We start from the raw sequence: 26983 nt of genomic DNA, 5'->3' as shown, positions 1-26983 counted from the left end.
CCATTAAATGTTCCACTTTGTCTTGGATTGTGATATTGCCTTCCAAACTTGGGGGGAGAAAAGGAGGGGGGTGTTAGGCAACATTGCTACCAAAGGAGCTTAACTATTTAAGGGTTAAAAACACAGAAAAATTATAACTTAAGTACTGCTGTGGGCCAGGGTTAGTGAAGAAAGATGGCTTTGTTTAGATGATTGGTTTGGACTTTGTGAAGGCAGACAAAATATCTTTTTTGGTCTTATGGCGTAGGCAGGGTTTTATAGTCTTAAAAGCAAATCTTCAACTGCATTCTCCTTGTCTTACATCAGCCCACTTCTCCCCTTCCCTCTCATGTGGTGAAACAATAAACAAAGTGGCCACTGTTGGTGTTGTGGAGTGTTTCTCTCTCTCTCTCTCTCTCTCTCTCTCTCTCTCTCTCTCTCTCTCTCTCTCATTCTAGAACAGGCTCCCAGGATAAAAATCTTCAGCCACTTAAACTCCAAAAATTCTGCTCCTCTAAGAGAAGACAATTGCTGTATGTTTGCTAGCTGCAGAAGATCTCATGGCCCGGCAGCTCCAAAAGGGCTCTGCAGAAAGGCAGGCTTGCTGGCAGCGAGGCAGGCTGGGAACCCTGGACCCTGGGAGAAATCGCCACTGCAGGCTCCCAACTGTTTTCTTTTTCGGTAGCATTTGTAAAGTCAGTGCATTAGGCCGGAGGGTGTGGCTGAGACTCCAGAAAAACTCTGAAAGTACTATTTGTTCCTAAAAATGTTACAGTTAATTTCTTGGTCCCACTCTCAGGGAAAGAAAAGATCTTTGTAAAGAAAAGCAACCAAATGTAGGCATATATCTGTTTTCTGTGCCTGAGATTGTTAGATTTGTTAATATTGATATCAGCAAAAATAAAAGTGAGTTTGAGAGGTTATTTTTAAGCAGTGGTTTAAAAATGTTTTGGGGAGAGTGAGGTGGGAAGTGGGCCCTTTGAAACTGACTAAAGGTAGCGTGAACACATTTTTCGGGGAGGGAGCCCATGGTTCATTTTGGAGTTCCAAAACAAAACAAAAAGCCCTCCATTAGCAAAGCAAGTTCATAAGCACAAGTCTCCCCTTATTTTCTTTTGAGGAGAGTTGTATATCCAGAGATTTTGACACTCAGAAGTTGTAAGCATCTCAACTGACTTAAAATTGGGATGAGTGTGAGAAAAGGAGGGGGGCGTTAGGCAACATTGCTGCCAAAGGAGCTTAACTATATAAGGGTTAAAAATACAGAAGGCACCAGCAGCCAAGGGACAAAATGCAGAGACTGGGAAAGATCTGGGGCTTCAAGGGAAGCCTTTTCAGAGCTGATCCCAGCCCCTTTGCCCTATGCAGTTTATCCCAGCCACATTGGTGTGAGCATTGGCTAAAAGGTAGCCCTCACTCTGTAGGGGACGTGAGCAAAGGAAGGACAATCAGTACCCCCACCCCAGCCTTTGGCTCCTCATCATCCACTTGGCCACATGTTTCCTCCTGCCTGAGCTTGAGTTTCAAAGTCAGATCTGGATTTGCATTCTGTGTTTTCCACTATCTGCTGCCTTGTTTGGAGGCAGTAAAATTTAAGTTATCTGAAATTTAGTTTCCTCCTTTGTAACATGTGAATAAAATAATCACCTTGAAATGACGTTATTAAGATTGAAGGAGCTGATGTTACTTAAGTTGCTTAAGGCTGGGCCTGGCCAAGAGTGATCAATAAATAGGGGCTGCTCATTTGAGAAATTTGGGCTCCCTGTCAAAGCAAGTTGTGAAGGAGAAATTTCTAATGTGTGTGTGTAGCTAAACTGGGTTAAGTTTTTTTTCTTTATGAAATTTTTGGGACAAGGAACAGGCAAGCCTAAAAAAATCAAAACAAAACCACCACCACCAACAACAAAAGCCCCCCAAGCCCCTGAAAAAGTAAATTTGGTTTTAGTGACTAGAAAGAAGGAGTCATTAAAAGCCAAGATGGATGGGAGTAGGGAGACAAATAGAAAATATATGACTGGGTGTGCTGGTATACACCTGTAATCCCAGCAATTTAGGAGACCGAGCAGGAGGATTGCAAATTTGAGGCCAGCCTCAGCAATTTATTGAGGCCCTGTCTCAAAAGAAAAAAAAAATTTTAAGAGCTGAGGATGTAACTCTGGTAAAGCACCTACTTTGTGTGTTTGTTAGGAATTAATAGGAAGAAACATTAGTATAGCGTGAGTAATTATGTTCTTATTTAGTCAATAGTTATATTAGTTTTTCAAAAGTTGAGCAAAAATATGGTTGTCTGTTAGATTTCTTTGGGAGGGTTGCCTTCCTTGACATCTCAGAAGATCTTAGATCTAAAACTTGCTATTTAGGGGTGGGTAGAATGGAGGATAAGGCTGGTGTACCTACTCCTGAAATTAAGCTGCAGAGGTACGAAAAGGTCAGTGTATCATTGGGAAGCCCATTGGGGGAACTGGCATACTCTCATATACTGCTGAATCTCTATCTAGCTTTATTATTTAGTTTATTATTTGTATTCAATAACCCCTAGGTTCAATTCCTAGTACCTTTAAAAGAATCCATTATTCCATTATTCTTTATAACACAAACACTCTCCCACCTCTCTGCAGGTGTCAACTCTCCAGTGGGACATCTTTGACATGCCCTCACATTTCCGCAACATCTGTGCTTCACATGCTTCAACTCCTGTTGAAGGAAATTTGCATTCTTTGAATATTTTAGAAAGATTATTTATAACTTCACAAGCAAAGTAAAACATAATATTATTTACATTGTTAATATCTAAATTCAGCAGAATTAGAAACAGGAAATAACAAACCACAAACACCTAAAGTTAAGTCTCTGTAGGCTTTCTGTATATCACTAATTATACAGAATTAATTGTACATAGTATATACCATTCCAAGTTCTACTCTCCAACTCCCAGTTTACATAGATCTTCCCCTTGTAGTTCTGCAGTCCTTATTCTTAATTTGCTTAGTGACTTTCTTTCTTTTCCCCTCCCTCCCTCCCTCCCTCCCTCCCTTCCTTCCTTCCTTCCTTCCTTCCTTCCTTCCTTCCTTCCTTCCTTCCTTCCTTCCTTCCTTCCTTCCTTCCTTCCTCTTTTGAGACAGGGTCTTGTTATGTTGCTCAAACTAGCCTCGAACTTCTGGGCTCAAAGAATCCTCTCTTCTCAGCCTCTACAATATTTAATTTGGCATATTTTATCTCTACATCACAAGCTTTGGGGTTGTTTTTCTACTCCAAAATAAATGTTCCTTTTATATACACACTCAATGATGTTTCCATACAAATTCTTCCCCTGTCAAACCTTTTGATAATTTTTATATTTGTCATGCTTTATCAAATTACTCTTAAAAGATTGTGCTAATACTATTTAGGCTCCTACTAATGGATAAATATGTCTGAAATGGAAGTTTTACATCTTTCCCAATAATGGATTTCATATTTGTCTTTTTCCTAATGTAAGTGAAATATCATGTGGTTGTTTTAAATCAAATTTTAAAGTGATAATGGATAAGAATATTTTCCTGTCTTTTAAGATTGAACTCTTCTCTTTCCTTCTGTGTGAATTAGCAAACCATGGTCTGTGAGCCAGATCTTGCCAACTGATTGTTTCTAGAAATAAAGTTGTATTGGAATGCAACCATGCTCATTTGTTGGCATATTTTTTGAGGCTGCTTTTTGCGTTACAGTGGCAGAGTTGAGCATTTGGAACAGAACAAAGACTGAAATATTTACTATCTGGTCCTTAACAGAAAAACATTTGCCACTCTCATCTCATCTCTTATCTCTTATTCACTCTTGCTTTGTTGTCAGATGTGGGTTGGCCTCTCGGGAAGGGAGTGAGTGCGAGGACGATGCCCCTCAGCTCAGACACCGGGAGCAGGTTCTGTGACACAGACTCAATTTATTCAGGAAGTGCAATAGTTTATATATGGAGTGAGAACCAATCATCTTAATGAGATAGCCAGGCCACTGCTCAGGTTACATGTTTACAATACCGTACTACAGGGAAGAGCAGACTTCTACTGGGGACCAGGAAGGCCCAAGAGGCATTGGGTCATCACAGAGTGTTCTCATGTGACATGATGAGAGCCCAGTGTTCTGTGCTCAAGCCCAGTCCATACCCTGGATCCATGCCTGGTACACCCCAGGATTCTCCTCATTGCTTTACCACATTTTTTTCCCTAGCAATGTCAAAGACCTTGTCCCCCTCATATACTTCATCTTTTTGGCATATTTGCTTTTGCTCTTCTTTGTCTGGGATTTCCAGTCCCCATTATGCCAGGCAGATTCATCCTTCCTTGAAAGGTGCCCAATCCTAAAGAATCCCCTTTAATTCAGATTTACCATGTTACTTTCGTTAGAAGATATTGATAGTTGGTAGGTGAGAAGTAAAAAAATAAAAACAAAAAACCCCAGTACCCAGGAAAACGCTTCGTAAAACTACAAGGCTCTATATAAAAGTAACAACTTCTTCTAAAAATAATTCTAATAATACTTATTATATCTGGTAGCATCAGGGTCCACCTTCCTTTGTACTTTATTTTGAACTACTTAGAAAGCACCCCAATTGACTCTCATGGAGTAAAGGACCTGCCCTTTCTTATAACACTGTATAAAATACTATCAATACAGTGGGGTACCTGGACTAGTTATTTTGTCAGTCAATATGAGTCTCATCAATTATTGAATAATCACTAAGGTGACTCAGAACATTAACCAACCAACCAAAGAAGGGAACCCAGCCTTCTGCATTATCCTTCTTTGGGAATTCAGCTCACTCTTCCAAAGACTCTTCTGGATCACTGCTCTGCACTACCACTATCCTAACTGTAGCTTCTTAGTAATGGGTCCACATCCCTTTCTCTGATGCCTCCCCGTTTTCTGTGGGAATCAAAATTATCTCAGGAAATATTACAAAATATTATTTAAAAGCTTAAAATACAATGTTATATTATCTGAATGTACAGTTTGTTACTTTTAAACTGTGATCTCCAGGGGACCCAGGAAGGAGCATGGTGATTTCCATTTGCCCTGCGAAAAGTTTAATGCGTGTGTTGAAAGCAAAAGGCTAAGGTTCATATTACACAGAGTAAGAAGGGTCGGTTATGAATGTTCATCGTCCTGGACACAAAAGCTTTTAGTTAACTGCATTTCTGGAGAGGAGGGCGTCTCTCCTCCACCACTTCCATTAAGGAGCAACTACTTATTTTAGTGGTGCTTTTCTCTCAGGAAGTGCAATATGTAGTAAGGGCAGAAAAATAAGCAAAGGAGGAAATTTGATATTGATTTTCTTTTCTTCTGTGAAATTACATGAAAGCTCAATGGCATGTAACAGTTACTTAGTCAATAAGGCTCCATTTGAGCCTACCTTGAAGTCCAGTGCTCTCCTCTTCTTTCATACTTCCTCTAGTGTTGTATTTGTATGTATTTAATTGTCTTTGGTGCTGAAATAACCACGAACCACAGTGAGGATTTTGCTAAAGGTAAAATTGTAAAGTATTTCCAGAAGACAAAATTCTGCCCCTCCTTTTTGGTTAAAAAATCAAACAATGGGAAAATCAAATCTGAAAATCCAAGGGAAAAAAATTAATGAATAAAGTGAATAGTAGGACTCCTTGATGGAAAGCAGTTTTTCAATATTAGGATGTTTCTAGGTCTCCCTGGATTTGAACTGCAGAGATGATTCTAAGCAAAATGCTTTCTCCTGTGGATCTCTGGGAAGGTCACTTATGGCAGCCTCATTGTTACGTTTGTATATATGTTGGCCATACTAATGCTAACCTTTTTTGAATGCTTACAGTGTGTAGGTGGTATGCTAAGTATTTCTATGCTTTCCATTCTGTAGGGAAGCAATAAGTCGCCTGTGTGAAACTGTCCCTGGGACAAATGCAGCCACTAAAAAGCGAAAGGTAAATATTGATGTGGTTTTGCTTTATGTTTCTCTAACTATGGCAAAGAAGGTATCAAAATGGTTGTTAGTTCATTCCACTATGTTAACCTGGTAATAACCTGGTTATCATCTTTCTAGAGAGTATACCTGTAAAGAAAAATGAATTTTTGAGTTAATTCCCCTTGATAACTAGCATTTTGGAACACTTAATGTATGCCAGGAACTTCCCAGAATTTCATTTTTTAAATACTCTTCTTTTCCAAAAATTTTACTGTGTTAAAATACACATAACAAATCTATTATCTTAACCATTTTTAAGTGTACAATTGAGTGGTATTGTTTTTCTATTCTCTATTTCTTCCATCTCTGCTCTAATCTTATTACTTTCTTCCTTCTGCTGGCTTTGGGTTTAATTTGTTCTTTTTCTAGTTCCTTAAGTTGTAAAGTTAGGGTTTCTTTCTTTCTTTCTTTTTTTTTTAATTTGAACTCTTTCTTCTTTTTCATTGTAAGGGTTTATAGCTTTAATTTTCCTCCTGGCATTGTTTTTGCTGTGTCTCTATTTTGGCATGTTTGCTGTGTTTTTATACTTCGTGAATCATCACAGAAAACTATTACTTATTCTCATTTTACAGCTGAGGAACCTGGGGCCCAGAGGGGTTAAGTAACTTGCCCAGTGACCCAGGTTGCCAGATTAAGCCCAGGCAGTCTGGCTTCAGGGTCCATTCTCTTAACCACCATGTTCTCTGCCTCTCTGGCCTTGCATATCTCCCTGATCAGGGAGCCAAAAACTATTAAAGTCAACTGAATATGCTGAGGATCTCAGTTTTATTGCTTTAGGTCTGTGGGATATTTTACCATAGGCAATTTGGAGGGCTGAGGATTTATTCATTTGTGTGATATCACAAGTTTCTAAATCTAAAAGTCGAATAACAAAAAACAAAACAAACAAAAAAATGCAGGGGGGGGTGGAGCTCCTGAGGGACTGTGATGTGGAGTCAGAAGAGGCAGTCTGGTGTCAATACCAATAAATTAATTATTTTATATCAATTAATGTCTCCCTATCTTAGAAGTTTTCTCATTTATAAAATGTAGAAAATCACCCCTCCCAGCCAGCCTCCACTCTTTTGGTGAAAGTTGGGAAGGATCTGATTCTCAACCTCTCCTTTTTGGTCCCTTTCCCTCCTACTCTGATAGTGGCCTGTCCCTAGGCCAGGACCTGCACAATGTTCCCCCTCACTCTTCTCAAAAAGAAATACTGTAACACAATTGCCAGAATTCATTTAAAACATAGTAATTGCAATCACTACCATCTGTTAGCATTTCACTATGTACTGTGCCTTTCCATGTACTTTATTACTGAATTCCATTCTTCCAAGAATTCCATGGCTAGAGGTAGAAGGACAGAAGCAATGTTATTATTCCTGTTTTATAAGTAAAGACACTGAGAGGGGTTCAGGGAGTTTCCTAAGGTCCCTCGCTAGTTAGTAGCACCTGAAAATTCCTTTAACTAGTTAATAGTTTCCTAAGGTCCTCGGGCTAGTTGAGTCGGAGTTGCCCACTACCAGTCCTGTTTGCTTCTGTTCTGCTGCATTTGCCTAAAAACCATGTGCTTTCTCCTCCATGGGTTATTGGAAAGTTAGGTCATTTCTAATAATGGAATGAAATACTTTAACTCCTGTATTTTTTTTTTTTTTCTTTTTTGTAGTGTTAGGGATGGAACCCAGGGCCTCATGCTCTCTAGGCAAGTACTAAACCACTGATGCTAAGTCCTCAGCTTTGTCTTCTATATAATAAATACATTTGGGCATTTCTCACAAGGTTAAGGTTCTTGTGAGGGGGAAAAATTAAATAATATATGTAAATGATTTTTATAAATAAGGAAGTGCTTGTCAAGTATGAGAATTATTATTTAATTTGTATTTAATAAAAATTTTAAAAACCCAAAGAAGCAAGTAAGTGGCTTACTCTCAAATATAATGACTTTAGTTAACACAAAATCCCTGAATTTGTGGTTTATCTCGCTAAGCGCTATAAAAAGAACAAAGAAAGCAGACCAAGAGTCAACTTTATGATGGAAGGATACATATGTTCTTTAGGGTATCTTAGTTACATTGTCATTATATTTTAGAATGTAATTGAAATTGAAATTGAAAATAAACTGCATCAAATTTCAATGATGTCACGAATGGTATGAATCTGCATTGTGCACAACCATAGAAACAAAAAGTTGTACCCCATTTGTGTACAATGAATCGAAATACAGTCTGTATAAATAAAAAAATTCTTAATAGGCCTATTATCAATAGCGCATAAATCTGTATTTCCTTTTTTAAAAATTAAAAACTTAATCCCCCCCAGAAAATTTAAATGATGTATATTTAACCATTTGGTGTGATTCCATAAGGAATCAAATAAAAGTACTATAAAGCAAAACTATGAAGAAACCAAAGTATGTGTTCATTGATTGCTTCAAAGTATTGATCTATATGTTGAGGAATCACTAATTTTCTATCTACAACTGGCCACTTTCCAGCAGAGGATTTCAAAACTTAATTCAAGCATCCACCCCAGTATGTAAATCCTTCAAACCATCTTTTAGGATTTTCGAATTGGAAAGGACAACAGCAACAGCAGTAATAGTGATCATGCATACAGCCAAGCACTATGCTAAATGCTCTCCATTTATTACCTAGTTCAATCTACAGTGGCCCTTTTTTCACTTCTTATACAAAAGGAATATTGAGGCTTAGAAAGGTTATTTCTCCAAGGTCATACAGCTGTAAATGGCACTTCTGCTTGAGAAAATTGGTCAACCCATCCCAAAGAGGTACTCTGTGTTCGTAACTCTTTCTCAGCTTTATGATACCAGTGCCTAGTTTTATAATGAAAAGTCATCCCATCTCATTGGATATATGTAAAGTGAGATAGAAAGAGTATAGACTTTGACTCATTTTTAACATTTAAAAAACATTACTGTTTATAACAAAATCTGTTACTTACAGTGTTGTTTTGTTATTTTTAAAGCCTCCAGTTAAGTCCCTATCAACAGTTCTTGGCAAAAGTAACCTTCAGTTTTCGGGAATGAATATAAAACTGACCGTCTCAACGTGCAGCCTCACACTGATGAATCTCGACAACCAACAGGTGAGACAATGAATATCATTCATAGTTTATGTATCATCTATTTTTTCTGGAAAACTGGGGGTAGAGGAAAATAAAGTGTTCAACAGAGTATGACTATAATTTAATAAGGTATAAAGGAAAAAATCTCCCCAAGATTTACTTATAGTTTTGTATAATAATAATTAGAATAATAGTATTACTAAGCCATCACTGAGGCATTTAACGGCCTACGTACTTGCCGTTCCCTAATCAGCTTCATATAAAGAACTAAGGTTCAAAGAACACAGTAAATACCATTTACTAACTAATATCCTTCATTTGGTCATTGATTATTCTCCGCCAGCCCTCGCTAAAGGGAAAACATTTCCATTATCAGAATTACTAGAGTATGTGTTGGATTGGGATGCAGTTGAGGGACAAAGGAGAAAGGTGATGTCAGGGTTAATGTTGTAGCTAACAGAAATTTAAGCAAAAAACATTTCCATTCAACTCCTGTGGTTGAAAGCTTTCTACAATGTTATTTATTGTATAAACTCACTTTTCTCCCTTGATGATTGATGTTACTACAGTATGCCTGAGTTTTCATTGTGAACCTCATTTCTCATACAACAGTATTGCGGGAGCAAATATAAAAGATATATAGGAATGGGCTAATTATGTACCTAAACTAGGACACTGTTTTTGATTTAGTTTAATTTTTAAGCTAAATTCCTTGTATCGATTTACTTATATGTATTGGATTCTGATTTTTCTGTGTCTAATATGTATACACGGTTCAAGGTTCTTCATATTTAAGGTTTTACTCTATGGAGTGCTCAAGTATTCATGCAAGATTTAATGTGCACTGGTAATGATAAAACACTAAGAAGTTTAAGATCATGTGGGGGCGAAATGATGGTTTTGCCATTTATTAACAAGTTACCCTATTACTGTGAGTTTCAGTTTTCCTCATCAGTGAACTGCAGATATTTTTTTAATAGGAAAATTGTAGATATACTTTATTTACATAATGTTAGTTCTGGAAGGAAGAAAATGTACACGGATATAATAGCTTCTGAAATTTTGGAGGATATTTCTGGGTATTTAGGTAGGACTTTGAGATGTGAATCCTGTTTTCTTCTTTTTAACAAATGGGTCTTAAATTAATTCATGACTTTTTCTTTACGTGATTCTACTTGCACAGAATCATAACTACCAGTCACAATTATGGTCAGATATTAACTCCTAAGTAAGTTGAAGAAGGCAAACAGAAGGAAAATTGAGAAATCTTTCTGAGATATCTGGGGTATGGGTGAAGAGAACAGAAAATGAGGTTACAGGACTATCGTAGGGTTTCTGAGAGGATGGAACTTAACAGTGTCTCATAGGGCTATAGGATTAAATGAGATAATGGACATAAATCATTTAGTATAGTGCCAGTCACATGGTACCTATATTGTTATTTACTTATTCCTTCTCAGAGACATTTTTCATATGTGTACTCAGTACTTAATGGGGAAAGCATAATAAAATATATAAAATTATAAAACTCTCAGTAACTTATGTGTACATGTTTTTGAGGGCTGTTTTATTTTCATAATTAAAATGGAATAAAATACATTGCTGATGCATTAAGATGAAACATCTCAGAGGAAAATACTTAATATGAAACAATTCAAAGTAGATTCCCATCTAGTTGGGTCTTGACTGATTGTCTAAGAGAGGTGATACCATTGGTATAATGACAGCAAAACATTTTGTCCTGTACCTGGAAGATGCAAAGCATCTGGGTGGAAGATGAAACATTAAGGCATTCATATGCTTTGACCCCAAGAGATCTGTGGCTATAAAATTTAGTTTTAGTTCTCACCCATTGGTATGGTGACCATAGAGGCTCAATGCTCTTAGTCATGAGATATGTGTTTAGGAGCTCTCGAATTACCTCAGAAATTTTTAAGGCAGGAAGAGTAGGAAAAGCTGGAAACATTATGGTGGCAGCCTTATGTGCAGAATTGAATAATCATTTTTTAAAAATGGCCCCTTGAATGGTGCTTGAAATAAATGGAATTTATGAACAATAGAATTGTGGTTCATGTGGTGGGCATAGTTTATTTTCGGCATTTACTTCCTTCTCTACCATCTTCTTCAGGTCATAGCAGTTAGAGGTGGCATTACTGTATGCCCATCATCTTTTCAGTTCACACAAAGCTAGAAGAATGGGTATGGGTAGCTTCTACTGCTGGCAGCTATAGCAATGATTTGTCTCTGAGAATAGCTCACATATTTTCTACACTGGTAGTACTGAGTGAGTTTATGTTCAGCCCACTGCTGGAGTGGGGACCAAAGTTAGGATCTCACTGATCTCAGACTCACGGCTGATTTTGAGTTATTTTGCAGTGCTGGGAGATGACTAGAGGAAAAAGGTAGAGATGTACCAACATGGATGCTTCAATTCAAGAAACTTTATATATCTCATGGAAAGGGTAACTAAAATGTTCAAGGTATGAGGGCACCAAAGAAGAAAGACATTATCAATGTAGCATGAGAAAAGGATTTATTAATTAAATCTTTAAAGAAAGCTATCCCTGGAAGTTCTAAGATAAATAAATAAAAAGAAATGTGAATGCCTCCCCCTTCTCCTCAACTTCTAAAGATACACGTTGGAATGAAAACATAAACAGGTTCAAGTTTATGGATATATTCATAGATGGTAGCATCTATTGGTTAGGCAGCCCCATCTACCTTCAGTCACTGAGAACATTAACAATATAACCATTTACTCCTAGAAAATGTTTCATAGTGCTTCAAAGGCAGAAAATAAAATTGTATTAAACATGTAATGTTTAAACAACTACCATATTTTGGGGTGAGAAAATACATCTTGGAAAGGCAAGTTATATGTGTTTTACACATTCCTTATTTTAAAATTTGAGCAACAGGCTTTTTTGACATACTTTAATACAGTAGTTCTGCCTTATCTGTGGGGGATATGTTCCAAGACCCCAGTGCATGCCTGAAACCCCAGTGCAAACCAAACCGTATATATCCTGTTTTGTTCTTAAGGTAGATCATAGTAACCTCAGCATAGAATTTTTTCCTTTCCTTACTAAGTCAAAAACTTAAACTTTTCACTTAAGGGACGTATTTTATGACTTCTCTTTGGCATATCCAAATTGCCTACCTTACTACTATTTTGTTTGTGTCCTGAGGTAAAATAAGGATTACTTGCACAAAGATACCATGATAGTGGATTCACTGATCCTGAAAGGGCTACTAAGTTACTGTAGAGGACGTACAATGTGGATATGCTGGGTAAAGATGATCAAGATTCTGTATAGGATCGAGCAGGACAGCATGAGCTTTTATCATGCTAATCAGAATGGTGTGCAGTAAGATTTTTCAATCATTTACTTCTGGAATTTTCCATTTAATATCCTCAGACTGCAGTTGACCACAAGTAATTAATTGAGGAAAGTAAAACTATAAGGAGACTATAACGTTTTGGGGCCTTAAGCAAAAACGTTTCAGTAGTTCCTACTCCCACAATTGATTCATTTTCTACAATTGTCACCAATTCTAACAGCTATTAAATTGAGAAAGATGATAAACACATTTTTTAAAAAGGTCCTTAAGAAATGGATATATCATTTAGTCTCCATGAGGAGAGACAACTTCAAATATCTAGAGGGCAGTCAGGCAATGCAAACTGTCCAGGTATAAGAAAAAACAGGGGTGCAAGCACAATGGTAAATGATGGGTGCTACTTGCCACTATAATGGGGAAGTGACACTGGAGAACCTGGCAAACAGAGTACCTTCCTAAAGGTGAATCGGATGTATTTTGCAACATAGGACTAGTTCAGGGGTGGCATATATCCCACTTTTGTGAAAATAAAACTTGAAAACCTGTTTTTAGGTGGTATTTCTGATTCGAGAGATTGGTCTGTCATTACATTAAAATTATTAGCATGAGCCAAACAAAATAGACCTGGGGTAGCCAATGTGGGACATCTGATCTAAGGAAACATAATACATATGGAGACATACATACATACATATAATCTGGAAAATAGACAACCCCAATCACACTCTGAATGTTTAAATTTCTTTAAATTCTCTATTCCCACCCCAATTCCCCTCCCCCTTGCAAAATAGAATTTCCCCAGAACTCCCTTCTTCAGTTTCCACTGAATGTATATATATATCTATACAGATATACACCTTTTATATCTGTAGATGCATTTAATCCTCATAATTTATACGGCACATCCAATTACTTTCTTCAGTTTAGGACCCAAGTCAGAGAGATGAATTTACTATTACCAAAGTAGTCCAAATTTGAATCAGGAAGTCTGGTTCCCTTTTGTAACAAACATTAAAAAAAAATACAAATTAGAAAATGTTACCATTTTCTATTTTCAGTAAATATGAACAACTATTTCAGTGGCCTCAGCTTATAGCTTTGTGTTACTTAGGATTGAACTCAGGGGCACTCTACCACTGAGCTACATCCCAAGCTGTAATTCTTCATTTTGGGACAGTTTTACTAAATTGCTGAGGTTAGCTTTTAACTTGGAATCCTTCTGCCCTCAGTCTCCTGAGTCACTGGGATTACAGGCCTATGCCATTGTGCTTGGCTGTTTTTAATAACAAACCATCCATTAGTTGCAGAGCCCAGTGTTTCTCCCAGAGATGAACCTACAATGCTCCTCACTCAGTCCCAGAAACAATCTCAACTTGTTTGTAGACCTCAGAGATTTTTTTCTGAGCCTGTCTTTCCTGCCATCTTTATCTGAAGGTAAACACAACCAGTCAGTTTATTGTATTCTGGCATCCCGCCACCCTGTTAATTTGTTTATCTACCCAGACTCACCTGACCGTGGCTACAAGGTATATGAGAAACAAAAGGAAGACCGAGGTATGGAGAGGCAGCAGGATTAAGGACCAACATACCTCCTTTCTAGTCTTTCCTTCCTCTCTCCCTCCCCTTCCCAACCAAGCCCTATTTATCTTATTATTATCCTTATCAGTCTTGTAGTTTATAGGACTATCCCACACCAAAAGACAGGTTGACTGTAAAGATCTGAGTGGTCCTATTACATTGGTTCTGAATTTAACTGCCATCTGTGGAACCCTTTTATTATTCATGGTAAGCCTGCTGATATACTCATTTTACTTGGCACAGCCTTCTGATAACTTACTTTCATGGAACTTTGGGCTTTTAATAACCAAGTAACATGCTCAATGACAAGACAAGTTTCCCTAGGTAGGCAAATTCTTATAGGTAATAATGGTTTGATATCCAGAAATTAATTTGTAAATCACCTTGGAGCTGGATCATTTCCTCTTAAAATGTTGGCTTTTTAAATCATGAAGTGGATGCAGTGAAACACAATAAAAAGTAGCGTACAAAGTATATATGCAATACTATTAGCCAAACAAAATACACAGAACAAGAAATTTTATTATCTCCAATGCTGGTGCATAAGGAATAACAAGTTTAATTAGAGGAGGAGACAGAGGGAAACTTCAGATACGGAGGTGAATTTCTGGGCAGGTTTAAAACCTTCAAAGGTTGACAGCATAATTATGCATATAGTCTTTTTAAAGATAGAGGGCTTTCTGTTCACTTGACAATTTTCATCAACAGTTGTTACAATATGAAGTTCAACAGTCTTTCACCTGGCAAGTTAAATGAAAAACAGCAAAGCAAAACTTCCCTAGTATATAAGGGTATTAGAAATAAATTGTCTTTTTTGTACTTTCATATACATTTTAATGTCTAAATTTGAAACTTTGTAAAAAGACATTAATTTTTGATTTTAAAAGTCATGACAATGGATTTTCCTGAATTATTGATCATAGCTTTATAAATGATCAGAATACATGTACAAAATTTTTGATGCTCTTGGAAACATTTTAAGATATAGCACATGTGATACATATAATTCACTAATCCTTTTGTAAATGAATACTCAATTCATCTCACACTGAAAATTTAGCCTTTGATAACCATGACTTGGCTAGATCACGAAGTAGAATTTTGAGTTTCTCAACAGGTTTTCAGTCCAAATAACTCAAGATATCTAATGTATTTTTTTTTTTTCCTCCCATAATTCCTATCAGTGGGCTTCTGTATCAGCAGTTTGTCTTGGTCATGATTTACTCTTGTAAAACCATCTTTACAGCCTAACAGAAAGATATCTTCCCCAATGGAAGGAAAATAATCTTGATCAATAACAAAGTCAAAGCCATAGGTATTTCAGGACTTTCTTGGAAAACACATTTTCAACAGTCTTAAGACCGCCTTTTCTTTCATGATTCTTTTCCTTTTCACAACTGTGCAATCGCTGTCCTACTGTCCTTTATTCTGAAAAACAAAAACCAACTTTTTTTTTTCAAAGATCAAGTTTTTCATTGGCACAGATCTATTTGAAATGAACCCAAAGAACAGCGGAAAGTTGGGTCTCTCCTCAAGTAGTTTCCCCCTCTTATCAGCATTTAACTACTCTCTATCAATAATCTCATCACAACCGAGTTCTTCGGTCAGACGATTGACCACCATAAGTGAAAAAAGCTCTTCGATAAAAGCTAACTGATCAAACGGGGTCTTCTCATAATGCATCTGAAACCCGCCATCCAGGGCTGCTTCTCTTGCTCGGGATGTTCTCAGAAACATCTTGTTGGCTTCTTCAAGGGCAGCGGACACTCTGTAGCCCGCCCCGCTCAGCTGCTCCTCTTCGGGATAGTCGTAGTCATCCTCCCAGTCATCAAATTCCTCGCCCTCCTCCTCACTCTCGAAGTCTGGGCCGGCGATCTGGCCCGGCTGTTCCCCAGGGTTAGGCCGGATAGCCAGGCCGCGTTTCCACTTTGGCGCCGCCATTGGCTGGGCCTCCTCCGCCTCCATTGGGCCTTCCTCCTCGAGCTGTGGCGGGGCCCCATTGCGGGAGGGGCTCAAGGATGGCTCCCGGTTCCCGCTGCCTACCTCCATCTGCGGAAGGTCACCCTCGCCAGGCATCACATCCATCTGCAGGTCATTGCTCTCTTCATACAGCTCGGACAGCTCGGCCATTTCCGACATTGTTGAAACCGCACAGTCCTGCAAAGGGCTTTCAGCAAATTAGAAGATGCGCGGCCGTGGAGTTGTGCGCCTGCGCAAACGCTGCGCTTGCGTAATTCCGTGCGCACGCGCGTTGCCTCAACGAAGCATCCCCTTATGCGCGCAACTGTGGTGGGAGTCGCTCTTGTTCCTCAGGGAATGTTAGCGTGGCGGGCGGGTTCTGTTTTGACAGTCTGAACTCTGCGTAGAGACTGTATCCAAGAGCATCACGTAGTCTTTGCGTTGCCTAACCGTATTTCTGCTTATGATGCTGTAAAATACGTGTCCTCGGTAGCAGCACTTCAGAATCCCAGCCCACTCCCTCCCTCTCCCTCCCCGCTGGCAGTCACATCGAACCTTTAATTACCTTTTATCCATGCTCAAATGACTCTTCGGTCCATGTCCCCGAACCAGACAATATGTGCAACCACAGGGCAACATATTAACAAATGACCCAGTCTGCTCTTTTTTGTCATTTAAAAAGTTAAATTAGCAAGTAACATACTATTCTTTTAAAAAATCTGCAAAGAAATGCTTGGTCCTATATCTTCTCCCAGGAGCTAACTTTTCACGATTATCAATTTGGTGCTTAGTTTTTAAGACCCCCCCCCTCCTTTTTGTATTTACATGAATCTTCATGTAACTTGTAGAAAAAATAGGTTTTGTGGATTTTTTGTATTATTTTAACCTGACTTTAAAGGGAAAATAAGTCACAAAAATGTCATGAAAATTTAACTTTTTTTTTCATTCATGTAAATATACTGTAGTTGATCTTATCATGGACAGATAATCTGTGGGTTTTTTTCCTTTCTTTTGTTTGTTTATTTTTATGTGGTGCTAGGCAAGCGCTGTACCACTGAGCCACAATGCTAGCTGTGTGTGTGTGTGTGTGTGTGTTTTGATGTTATAAACAATGGCTAAATGAACATTCACATGTGCCAATGTTTTTCTAAAATAAATACCTAAAAGTGGAAAGGTGGAATCGTAGGGTATGCATATCAGTTTAAATACAGCCTGTCGAATAGCTCTCTGAAGTTGCTCTACAAATTTGAAGCCAGCTGTGTTTGAGACTATCCACATCCTTTGCACAATATGATTTTGTTGGACTTAAAGGATTTTATCAGCTTAATGGTATCCTGTCTTATTCTTCATGGCATTAGTTTCTTGGAGGTTGGTTATCTTTCAGTATTGTTTTAGCTTTTTGGCTGCCGTGACTAAATGATCTGACCAGCAAACTGTAGAGGAGGAAAAGTTTATTTAGGGCTTATGGTTTCAGAGGTCTTAGTCCTTAGAAGGCCGGTTCCATACCAAAGGTGGAGGGAAGCAGCTCACATCATGGTGAGCAAGAAGCACAGAGAGAATCTGCTAGTCGGATATAAATGTATACCCATAGCCACGCCCCAATTCACTCCTCCTCCAGCCACACCCTACCACATCGGTGACTACTCAGTAAATCCCTATCAGAGGATTAAATCACTGATTGGATTAAGATTCTCACAACCCAATCATTTGTCCTCTGAATCTTCTTGCACTGTTTCGCATGTGAGCTTTTGGGGGACACCTCATATCCAAACCATAACAAGTATGATTTATTTAACATTTGTGTTCCCTCTGTGAATTAACTGATCTTCTTTTTCTTACTGAATTATGAGAATTCCTTATTAATTCTGCATGTGAATACTTTGTTTTTTTCATTTTTCAAAATACATTCTCTGACTCCTGTTTGTCTCATTTAAGGGGTCTTGTATAAAAAGTTTTAAATTTACTCTTTAATCAAGTTTAAGCTTTTTTTCCGTATATCTTTTTCTTCCTGACTTTTTCATACTTCAGTGATGTGTATGCTCTTTAATAAGAAAAAACTTGTTTTGGGTCTTTAAAAAAATTGTGTTAGCTCTTCTTGCACATTTATTCTACCTATGAATTTTAGAAGCAGCCTAAATGTCTTTTTATAATTCTGCTATCTGATGAGGGAATTTTTATGTACTTGTTCTTTAAAAAATGGTGTAAGCTGTTTTTCCACATTTATTCTTCCATATTAATTTAGAAGCAGCTTGAAAAGTTCCTTTAATGACAGTGGTAGCATATTTTTAGTATTAGATGGGATTTATGGCTTAATTTAAGGAAGAAAATTGACATCTTTATGTTATCTTTTCATCTATAAGGTGATATGCATATTTCTACTTATTCAAATATTATACCCTTCAACAAAGTTTCTAAAAAGATTTACATGATTCTTATTAGTTTTATAAATAATTACACCATTGTGTAAAATGTTCCTCTGACTTTGTCCCCTAGATAGTGTCTAGTCACCTGTTGCTGATACATGATAATGACATTGATCTTTGTATATTTTTGTTTTTAGTGAAATCTAAATATAGAAAAGAGAATAAATAATTATGTAACTTATAAAATGAGCATATTTGTGTAACTACTACCCAGGTCATTTGTACCATCCCAGAAAACCACTTGCCCCCTCTTCCTGTGCTTCAGAAATAACCACTATCCTGACTACAAAAACAATAAGATAATTTGGTCTATTTTTGAACTTAGATAAATCATGCAATATATATTTTTTTGTGTTTGAATTCTTTTGTTTAACAAACACATCATTGTATGTAGTAGTCTTTTGTTTAAATATCACAGTGGTCATCATTGGAATTGTTTCAGTTTAGGGTTATTATAAACAGGGAAGTTGTTATCTTTCTTGAGGTTATCTTTTGTTGCACATATTTACTCAATTCTGTTGGATATATGTCTAGGAGTAGAATTGGTCATATATATGTCATTGTAATAGAGTCTGTCACGCACAGTTCTGAAAACAGGATTAGTCAACAGTGTATAATTGGTATTTTAATGAACCTTTAAAACAGTGTAGCAAATTATCTCTTTAAATTGGTGATTTTACTGTGGTTTCCAAACCAGCAAACAAACTAGAATCTCAAGTAAAAGGGACAATCTTCTTGACTTACTAATGCAGTTCACTTGTCTAGTCTTACTTGATGTTAGCAGTCTTAATATTCTTAGTGTATATCCACTTGATGGCAAATTCAAACTATGCAAAAAATAATAAATAGAAACATATGTAAAAATATAAATGGAAGGGAGAAAATATATTGGTTAAAGTGATAGAACAAATGTTCCCATCAGACTTTTTGCTGTTTTTAACTCTCAGCTGTATCTCCAGAGGGAAACTTTGGAGTCCAGCAGGCTTTTCCCTCATAGCAAAAGATGATCCTCAGAAACCTAGGGCTTACAAGATCCTTAAAACCAGAGAAAGATACATTTTATTATCCATTTCAGTTCCTTCCAGAAACGTTGATTGCCTTTATATCCAGAGAGATGGTATTTTCTGATTGGATAGACATGAATCACATGTCCAGCTAGGTGGGGAGGGACAGTGAGATGGGCATTTCAAATCCACCTGAACCTTATGGTTTCAGTTAGATTATGGGGGGTGGGTGGCTCAGTGGCAGAGCATGTACTTAACAAATACAAGGTCCTGAGTCCAATTCCCAGTACAAAAAAACAATAAAAAAGGGATTATTTTGGAATATGGGTGGGGTGGTTTCCAAAGGAGTGCTAAAAAGGTGAAAACAAAACAGATATATGTATGTCCACTTCTGTTAGACTATACATAACTAGGAATAATAATTTACAGGATTATACATGTTTAATTTGCTTATTTTTCAGATTATTGCAAATCATCATATGCAGTCAATTTCATTTGCTTCTGGAGGGGATCCGGTAAGTATGGATTCATAAAAGTTATTTTAGGAGTTAAAAAAACTTTCATGTAAGCCTATTAGCCACGATATATCTTTTCCAAATATCTTATTATGTTTTGTTAATAACTACATGTAACAAGTAATAAAATTTGACTCGGGCAAAATATTTTGTTACTGAATTTAAAAATATTTGGATTAGTAGATGAGCTCACAGTACTTCATTGTGTCATTAACCATGGAGTTGTCATCTGTAAAGCTTCTTGTTGAAAGCATCCAAAGCAAGTATGTCTGTTATACATGTGTTGCCACTCCTCTCTCAGAATTCTTCTCAACACAAAGTTCCAGGCAGGCTAATTAATTGGACTTAGTATATGAAGGAAGCCTATTTGCCATCCTGGCTATCAAGTAAGGCTTAATCTAGAATGGTATTGCAAAAACCCATGGAGGAAAAGCTTAACTGGGCAGAGAGAACTTATAATTCTGCTCTATCAAGAAACCACGTGGGGTTCATATCCCACAAATTATGCTGGATTCTCTCTCCAACTCTACTTTATGGAATGGAGTGTCATTCCTTCTCTCCCTTCTGTATCATTTCTGGATCAGAGTCTTTGGATAGTGTCATTGAAGTTATGGAGTCTGTGACTGAACAAGAAACAAATCTGTTTAAACTGAGAGAACAGAAGGTCAGATTTGTTCCTCAGTGATATTATTGGCCATTTTCTTGTACCTGTAAACATTTGGAAGTTTAGACAATGGCAAAGTATTAATTAAATAATGAACATCGATAATATCAAGGAAACAAATGGAGAACATAGGCAGACAACAAATACTTTGCAGAGGAGATAATACATTCTGGGTACGTAGTAGTATTAAACATGTCCTTCAGAAATGAGCCAGTTAAATCCATTTTGACAGCTATTATTTTTTTATCCATTCCATTCAGTTTCTCACCATTTTTTTTTTTTTTTTTGAAACCAGGAGTTGAACCCAGGGGCACTTAGTCACCGAGCCTTATTCCCTTTTTATTTTTTATTTCAAGAAGGAGTCTTGCTAATTTTCTTTGGGCCTTGCTAAGTTGCTGAGATTGGCTTTGTACTTGTGATCCTCCTGCCTCAGCCTCCTGAGCTGCTGGGATTACTGTCGTGCACCAGTATACCTGGCTCAGTTTCTTGCTTTTAAATGAGGAATAAAACTTAGAGTTATAAATGATGAGCCACATAATCGAGAAACCCAAGATAGCTATGAAAGGGTAATTAAAACAAAACAAAACAACACCTAAATCTGGCAGATATTATCACTGCAATGTTTTGATTTGGTTTAAACTCTATGATAAATATGTAAAGGAAAAACATGACTGTGTACCCTAAAAGAAAATAAAATTTGGAAGTTACTGATTGATTTACTGTCTACTAACGTGTGCGAGCAGGTTCTTCTACTTAGGTGTTTATGTAACGTTCTTGTGTGTGAAGCATATAGCTAAGTGCCGTTGAAATTAATCCATTTAAGAAATCTTCAGAAATTACTTTTCTTCACTTTGGCTAGCAATGACTCAAAAGTATTTAAGCATATCGGCCAAGACAACCTGCCTTTGGAATTTCTTTGAAGCATATGAAAGAAAAATGATCTTTACAGAATTATTGTTTGTTTACTTTTTAAGATATGCAGTTTTTCCTTTTAGGCTTCACCACTTTCTTATCTTTTGGTTTTGGGGGCAGTTATTTTCAAATGAATATATTAATCCCACAATGACACCAAATACAAATGAACCAAAATTTAAGAGCTCTACTCCCCTGCTCCCAACAGACTCCATGGGTGGCTAATCGTGGATTTATTAGCAAACGGGTCTTGCAAGATGGCTGGTGCTTCATAGCTGCTATGTGAGCCTAGTAGTAGCTCTAGACTCTGATTTACCCAGCCTTTTAATCTGTCCTCAGGAGTGACATCAAGGGTTGCGTAGCAGAGATGGTTCAATGAATCCAAGCTGAAAAACACCAGCATGAATTCCTTTCCTTAATTATAGCTTGGTCATACATGAAGGAACTCAGATACTTTTCTTGTGTTCTTTAAGTGTAGTGTGAAAAATAACACTATAACAAATAACGAATACTATTGGTGTTTGGTCTAAAGTGCCCTTTTCAAATTTCAAGAGTTGCCATCATTTCAGGATTGGTATGCAAACCCTCATCTACCCCCAGGTGTGCCCTGCATGATTTCTCACACATACTTGGAACTACCTCACACATGCTAGGCAAGTGCTCTACCACTGAGTCACAACCCAAGCCCTTCTTTAGTTCTTTTAACTCACCAAAGCACTGTCTGTACCAAAAACAAACAGCATAAAATCTCTATCACACTGTGAAAAAATATGTACCTGCTGAATTGAGTGGAATCCCTATGGTCTCTGCAGCTGGTCCCTATTGATTCAGATTTAAATAGGAATATGGATCCATCCTAAGCATCAGCATTAGAAACCCCACTGAGGGTTTTTACGCTCATGTCTGGGAGGCAGTGTGGTGTAGTACAGGTGTTGAAATCAATTTACATGATTTATTTAACCTAAGGTTCAGGGTTCTTCTCTGTAAGATTGGGGATGATCTCTATTGCCTCACAGTGTTGCAAAACTTCAGTGAAATGATATGTAAAGTGCTAGCACAGTGCCTGGCACACAGTCACAAATGTAACTTTTACTGATGTATATCCATAATTGTTTTAGGATACTCACTGAGCTAATGTACAACTTCACAGCTAACTGGGTCCAAGGGGTAGGAAGCTGACTTAAAAGTTTCTGTGGTCCAACATAGACATTTTCTCTCTACCAGATTTTCTCCAAGTTTCAAAAATAGAATATTCTTCCTTGCCTGTGACCTTTACTCACCCTTACATTTTCTGTCTTCTCAAAAAAGTTTGTTTTCCTTCTATCAGCTCTGAGTGGAAATGCTTCTATAGCCATATGTGCTTTCTCCATTTCAAAAATGCATTGCAAGGATGTCAAAAATTAACTACATTTAAAAATATTTCCCCTGCTATTTGTGCTATCCTTTTGAGCATTCTTCAAATTCTCCCAGATGTTTTCGGTCACAGAATTTTAGAGTTATTAGAATGTTGAGAACTGTTTTGAAGATAAGGAAAACTGAGGTCTGGAGAGGTCCCATTACCTCTTTCCCATCGATTGCACCAGACAACACTGCTGGCATCATGCCACTTCTTCAACTTAATGAGAGTGTTTTCAGCAGTTGCTTTTCTTCTAAGTTAATATAAAACAAAGCTCATAGACACAACCTCATTTACTTAGGATATATATCAATCCTTTTTTCTTTTTACATGAGAAATTTATTTACGTTTGTGTTGTTTTAAAAAATAACTCAAAACAAGTTATGCTGACCCTGATATCTGCTTCCTGTATGAATCACTGTGGGTTATTAAGTGATTGTCCTTGAGGGCATTACAAACATGGATTTTTATTTCCTGCCAGTTGATTGCATCTTTCCTCTAGAGAGTCATACTTTTAATCTGTAAATGGCATTATGTGTTTCTTTTCCTGAGAATTGAGATAACAAAAAGCATCTTTAATTATTAAAATTTTACCATTCATCAGCTTACTGTTTTCAATAAAAGCTAGAATGTTGAAGTAGCTTTTATTGTGTTTGTTGGTAGCATGCCTTTTTGACCTTAAGTATTTCACAAGTTCCCTTCTTTTAAGAATTTTTTTGTCTATATATCGATCAAATAAATGTGTTATATTTTTGTTTTATTATTCCATAAGTTAGCTTCACTGCACACATGCAAGCTAACAGCCACAGAACTCATCTCTTTTAATCCATTTAATTTCTGAGGTACATTGTATCTGTTTGAACAACAGAGAAATCACAATACCATATCCTTATTTATGACACTTTTGCGATCACATGATCCCTAATATTTCAATTTCAACATAGGAGTCATAGTGCCCAGTTATTTTCATTACCTATGTCCTAACATAATCCCTATCTGCACTTTTTATTCTTAATGACATAGCCTGGCTCTAAACTTTTAATCTTCAAGTTTTTTCCCCAAGAGGCAGAGAATGTGGGCTCCACAATGGTTAAACTATGTAGTATATATTGTATTCCCTCCTGAAGTGCTTTCCTTTTCTCTGAAACAGAAACATTCCTGTTTAAGTCCTTGCTTCAGTATCATGTCCTAAATGTACTCTTACCTTTCAATGGTACAATTCATTCATTTAAAATGTAATCTTCCCCCCCCCTTTTTTTTACAGGATACTACAGACTATGTTGCCTATGTAGCTAAAGATCCAGTTAATCAACGAGGTATGGAAATCAATTTCTAGATTTTGTTGAGAGCTGTTATATACCAACTTTAAAAAGTAAAAGGCAGTTATTTTTAATATGCAGAGTTATGAGTATCACTGTATTGCTATATTACATTTTAGAAATATTATGTATATAAGTTGGAAATAAATAGCAAAATAGAAAAAAAATATATAGGTGAGATTTTAAATCCTAGTCACTTGAGAGATCCACAAACTAAAAGCTATAACTATAATTAAAACTATAAACTATGTGTATACTCAAAAGGGAAGCTGTTTTGGTTATGATTGCGTGGACTGGATGCCCATCCCCAGTGGGCAAGTAAAATACACATAAGACCCAACCCATTGAAGTCACCAGCCTGCATTGGCATTGGTGTGCGTGAGTGTGTATGCACACATGTATGGAGCCTGTGCACTTGCTGTTCACATGTCTGGAATGTCACTTTGAGTGTTTGGCATTTCATGTTTTGAATCTTAATTTTAAACATTACTTTTTCATAAAGAATACCTCCAGTAGCATATCTCACTCTGATGCATTGTAACACTTTATTTCTCTTCTTAACAACCCACATTTTTATTATCTTATTTACTCATTGCACTTGTTTATATGATTAATGTGTCCTTTCTACTAGGCTAAACTTTCCATGAGAGCCAGAATCCTATTTCTCTTACTCATTTTTGTTCCCAAGTATTTATCACAATGCCTGGCACACAAGTGGTGCACAAAAATTGTTTTGTCAATTGAGTGAATGGAAGAGTTGATTGGATTTCTCATCCTGGGACTTGGATGAAACTCATCATCCAGCCACACTGTGGTTCAAGGGCCTGAAGTCCCTCAGGTGTTTGGACCTTGCTGGACAGATGTGATTAGCATTGCTAACTGTGGGACATTCAGACTCTTCTAAAGGATGAGTTTAGGTCAGTTCTCCTCCTTAACTTGAACCTCTTAGTTAAGGAATCTTTGCCACCCCAGGAATGAAGTTTGTTTCAAAACATTTGTTAAGTGAATATGGAATAGGATTTGGAAATTAAAAGAGCTATAAGTCACAGTGGTGGAAATACACATGGCATGCTGGGAAGCAAGTGAGTAGAATACACTAAACTGCAGAATGTATGTGGAAGAAGAAAAAAGTCTAATAAGCATCCAGAGGGCATAAAAAAAAGAGCTAATAAATAGGGACTTAATCCTGTGAAGAAATGGGTAGAGAGTGCTGTTTACAAAGCAGAGTTTTACAAAGATTGGTTTGGCAGCAGACTGAAGTAGGTGGATTCAAGGAAAAGTCTGAAACAGGGAGATCCATTTGGAAGCAGTTGGGATTGTCAGAAGTGAAATGATGAGGATCAACTGCTGGCACAGAGCCTGACACACAATAGTTGCTCAGTAAATGTTAGCCAAAAGAATATGGCAAGGTGAAGAGGAAAGAAATAGTTGAAAAACTCACAAAATACTCCATTAAAATCAAATCACACTAAGGTAAATAATGAAGAATGGATAATGGTCAAAGAGTGGGCAAGAGAGACAGAAACAATATTGGTGTAGTAACAGCACGGCAAAGGATTCCAGCAAAGAGCAACTTCTTTTAATCCTGCATAGAGAATAATGGCTTGTTATATTATATTTGGGAAGACTTCTGAACAAGAAGCTTTTTTTTTTTTTTTTTGCCCTTTCCTAACATGAAAAGAACAGGATGAAAGGAAGAAAAAAATAATGTCAGGAAATATAGATGCATAGTAACTTTGCCACCAGTCACTGAACATCTCTGGACATGTTATTGTTATTAAGTAAACAGTGATGAGGAGGTCAAGGGTCAGAGTTGGTTGCTGAGGGTATTGGCCATGAAGATGAATCCATGTGCTTGCCGATCACTTCTCTTGCTTATTTGAAACAGGTAGAGAAAAATTTGCAGCACATTCACTTAGAAAGCTCCCATGGTACCTGAGTAGTATGTCAGAGCTGAGATGCTTGAAAGGGATCTATAGGGATCCTGGCATGTGGATTGTAAGAATGCATTCATGAGAACTGTCAAGTGCGGTCATATGGGCTTTGAGGGACAGAAACAGCCCCAAAAGAGCTTTCAGTTTTTCTTTCAGCCATTAGCCTATATGTAGGAAATAAGATCAATACTGGAATAAGAAAGACTGGGTTAGAATAATAATTTTCGTATCATTTCACTACATAACGTTAGGCATATTTTCACATCTTCAAACCTTGACTTCTTTGTCTTAAAAGTGGGAATAATAGTGTCTACCTCGTAATGTTGTTGGGATGAATAACTGAGATAACATGAACAAAGCATAATTTTCTTTCCTTCTTCATCTCATCTTTGTTCTTCTTTAGGAAAACAGACCTATCTTAGAAGTTAGATAACTTAAAAGTATAATGATATTTTTCTTGGATTTAAAAGTTAATTATCACCCCATCACTTGTTCCTACTTTTCCTATCCCCTCACCTCCTCTCTTACTTACTTACCTTGTTATAAAAAGACCTGTGAAAAGACCTCTAATGTTAAATCTTTCTCCCCCATCTGAGCCCCTGGACTCATGGTACCTGCAAAGAGGTAGTGAGGTAAATTTTGAGGCCACAAATAATTATTAGTTAATCCTAAAACAGATTGTTGGGGGTATCATTTGCTAGCCAATAGGTCAGTAGTAGTCCTCAAAGATGGTGAATTTTATAAAAATTATATGGCTTCTGTCATTCTACTGAGATTATAATGTAAGTTTTTGGCAATTCTACCTGTAAAGTGATATTGAAGTAGCATGGAATTGTCGAGTCCAATTCCGGGGACATCTCATTAGTTCTAAACTGCCTTGAAGAAGGAAGGCAGTTTTTTAAATTTATTTTTCATTGGTGCATTATA

At 37.1% G+C, this 26983-nt stretch overlaps 2 protein-coding genes across 2 annotated transcripts in view; one reads left to right on the top strand and one right to left on the bottom strand.

Annotated features, from left to right (window-relative positions):
• SHC4 (SHC adaptor protein 4) overlaps positions 1 to 26983 on the top strand; it is a 123554-nt gene that overhangs the window by 54542 nt on the left and 42029 nt on the right. The window contains exons 3-6 of the mRNA XM_079128798.1: positions 5843 to 5906; positions 8912 to 9031; positions 19778 to 19831; positions 24068 to 24119. Of these exons, the coding sequence (XP_078984924.1) occupies positions 5843 to 5906; positions 8912 to 9031; positions 19778 to 19831; positions 24068 to 24119 (290 nt within the window). The remainder of the gene's footprint in view (positions 1 to 5842; positions 5907 to 8911; positions 9032 to 19777; positions 19832 to 24067; positions 24120 to 26983) is intronic.
• EID1 (EP300 interacting inhibitor of differentiation 1) lies at positions 14433 to 16143 on the bottom strand. Its single transcript, XM_079126162.1, has one exon. It carries the CDS (start codon positions 16067 to 16069, stop codon positions 15494 to 15496), a length of 576 nt encoding a protein of 191 aa, XP_078982288.1. The 5' UTR covers positions 16070 to 16143; the 3' UTR covers positions 14433 to 15493.

The sequence above is a fragment of the Sciurus vulgaris genome (genome assembly GCF_902686455.1).
Source record: "Sciurus vulgaris genome assembly, chromosome: 2".
Taxonomy (NCBI): domain Eukaryota; kingdom Metazoa; phylum Chordata; class Mammalia; order Rodentia; family Sciuridae; genus Sciurus; species Sciurus vulgaris.
This window is presented reverse-complemented; position numbering and strand designations above follow the sequence as displayed.

Excerpts from the sequence above, each read along its gene's own strand:
- EID1 (XM_079126162.1), bottom strand. The coding sequence starts at position 16,069 with ATGTCGGAAATGGCCGAGCTGTCCGAGCTGTATGAAGAGAGCAATGAC.